The 1019-nt window shown below is 39.9% G+C and overlaps 1 protein-coding gene across 1 annotated transcript in view; it reads left to right on the forward strand.

The window, feature by feature from the left end:
- ASTN2 (astrotactin 2) overlaps nucleotides 1-1019 on the forward strand; it is a 1259674-nt gene that overhangs the window by 502753 nt on the left and 755902 nt on the right. Inside the window, exon 7 of the mRNA XM_042780380.1 lies at nucleotides 188-334. Within this exon, the coding sequence (XP_042636314.1) occupies nucleotides 188-334 (147 nt within the window). The remainder of the gene's footprint in view (nucleotides 1-187; nucleotides 335-1019) is intronic.

Raw genomic sequence — 1019 nt, forward strand, 5'->3', positions numbered from 1 at the left:
TAGAGTTAGAGTTAGATCAGGACCCAACAAGGGGCCACTGAGGCATCACTGCAAGAGCAGAGGTTGAGAAACGTGGTCTCTCTTTCCATCTTCTCGTCTGAAAAATAAGAGGATTGCCAATCTCTGTGCCATGCCCATTTGCTGGCCTCAATGAATTGTATGTTTTTGTGTGTGCTTATGTTGTTAGGTTTACTGAAAAGCCCAGTGAACAAGACGGCCCTGACGCTGATTGCTGTAAGCTCCTGCATCCTAGCCATGGTGTGTGGCAGCCAGATGTCTTGTCCACTCACTGTGAAGGTGACTCTGCATGTCCCTGAGCACTTCATCGCAGACGGTAAGAATTGAACATCAGAGATGCCCCACACCTACTTGGAACCTTGCTCCTCCAACTGCTCAAATGTCCTCCATGCATGGCCAACTTCAGAATTTCATTGCAGGAATAAAAGAGCCACCAAAGTCTCCTTGGAACTGGTCTTTATAAGTCACATAGAATCTTGGATTATTTGAATTGAACAAAATATTCCTTTTATTCTATGGGCAAGAATAGTGTTTATTAAATAAGCAATTGTGATAACAGAAGTAAAGATTGAGCTACTTCAGAGAAGCTACTGAGTCTCATAGTGCCTATGGTTATTTTTCCAAACTAAAAATATTCTTGCCCAAAGAATATTTACTAATTAGAAACATATGACAAAGAAGATGATATGATCTTTGTCACAATTGCCTGGGTATCCTGGAGAGTACTCATATCTCATTCCCTATAAATGTATTTTACATGTATCTATCATTCTATTACATACTCTTCACCCAATTAATTTGAATTAGTGAGACACTATAGTCATTGTAATCATTCACAAAACATGGTCCAAGAGACTGATTAAGGTACTTGATATCTATTGCTAAAGTGCCCTTGGAAAAGTTGCTCTGGTTTACATACTTCAGCAGAGTATCATGGTGCCTGTTTCTCTGGCCCTGTGTTCTCATTTGGCATTACTACTGTTAAATGTGTTGAAGTTTAG

The sequence above is a fragment of the Orycteropus afer genome, unplaced genomic scaffold, assembly GCF_000298275.1.
Source record: "Orycteropus afer afer isolate SDZICR_OR568_19922 unplaced genomic scaffold, OryAfe1.0 scaffold00037, whole genome shotgun sequence".
NCBI classification, from domain to species: domain Eukaryota; kingdom Metazoa; phylum Chordata; class Mammalia; order Tubulidentata; family Orycteropodidae; genus Orycteropus; species Orycteropus afer.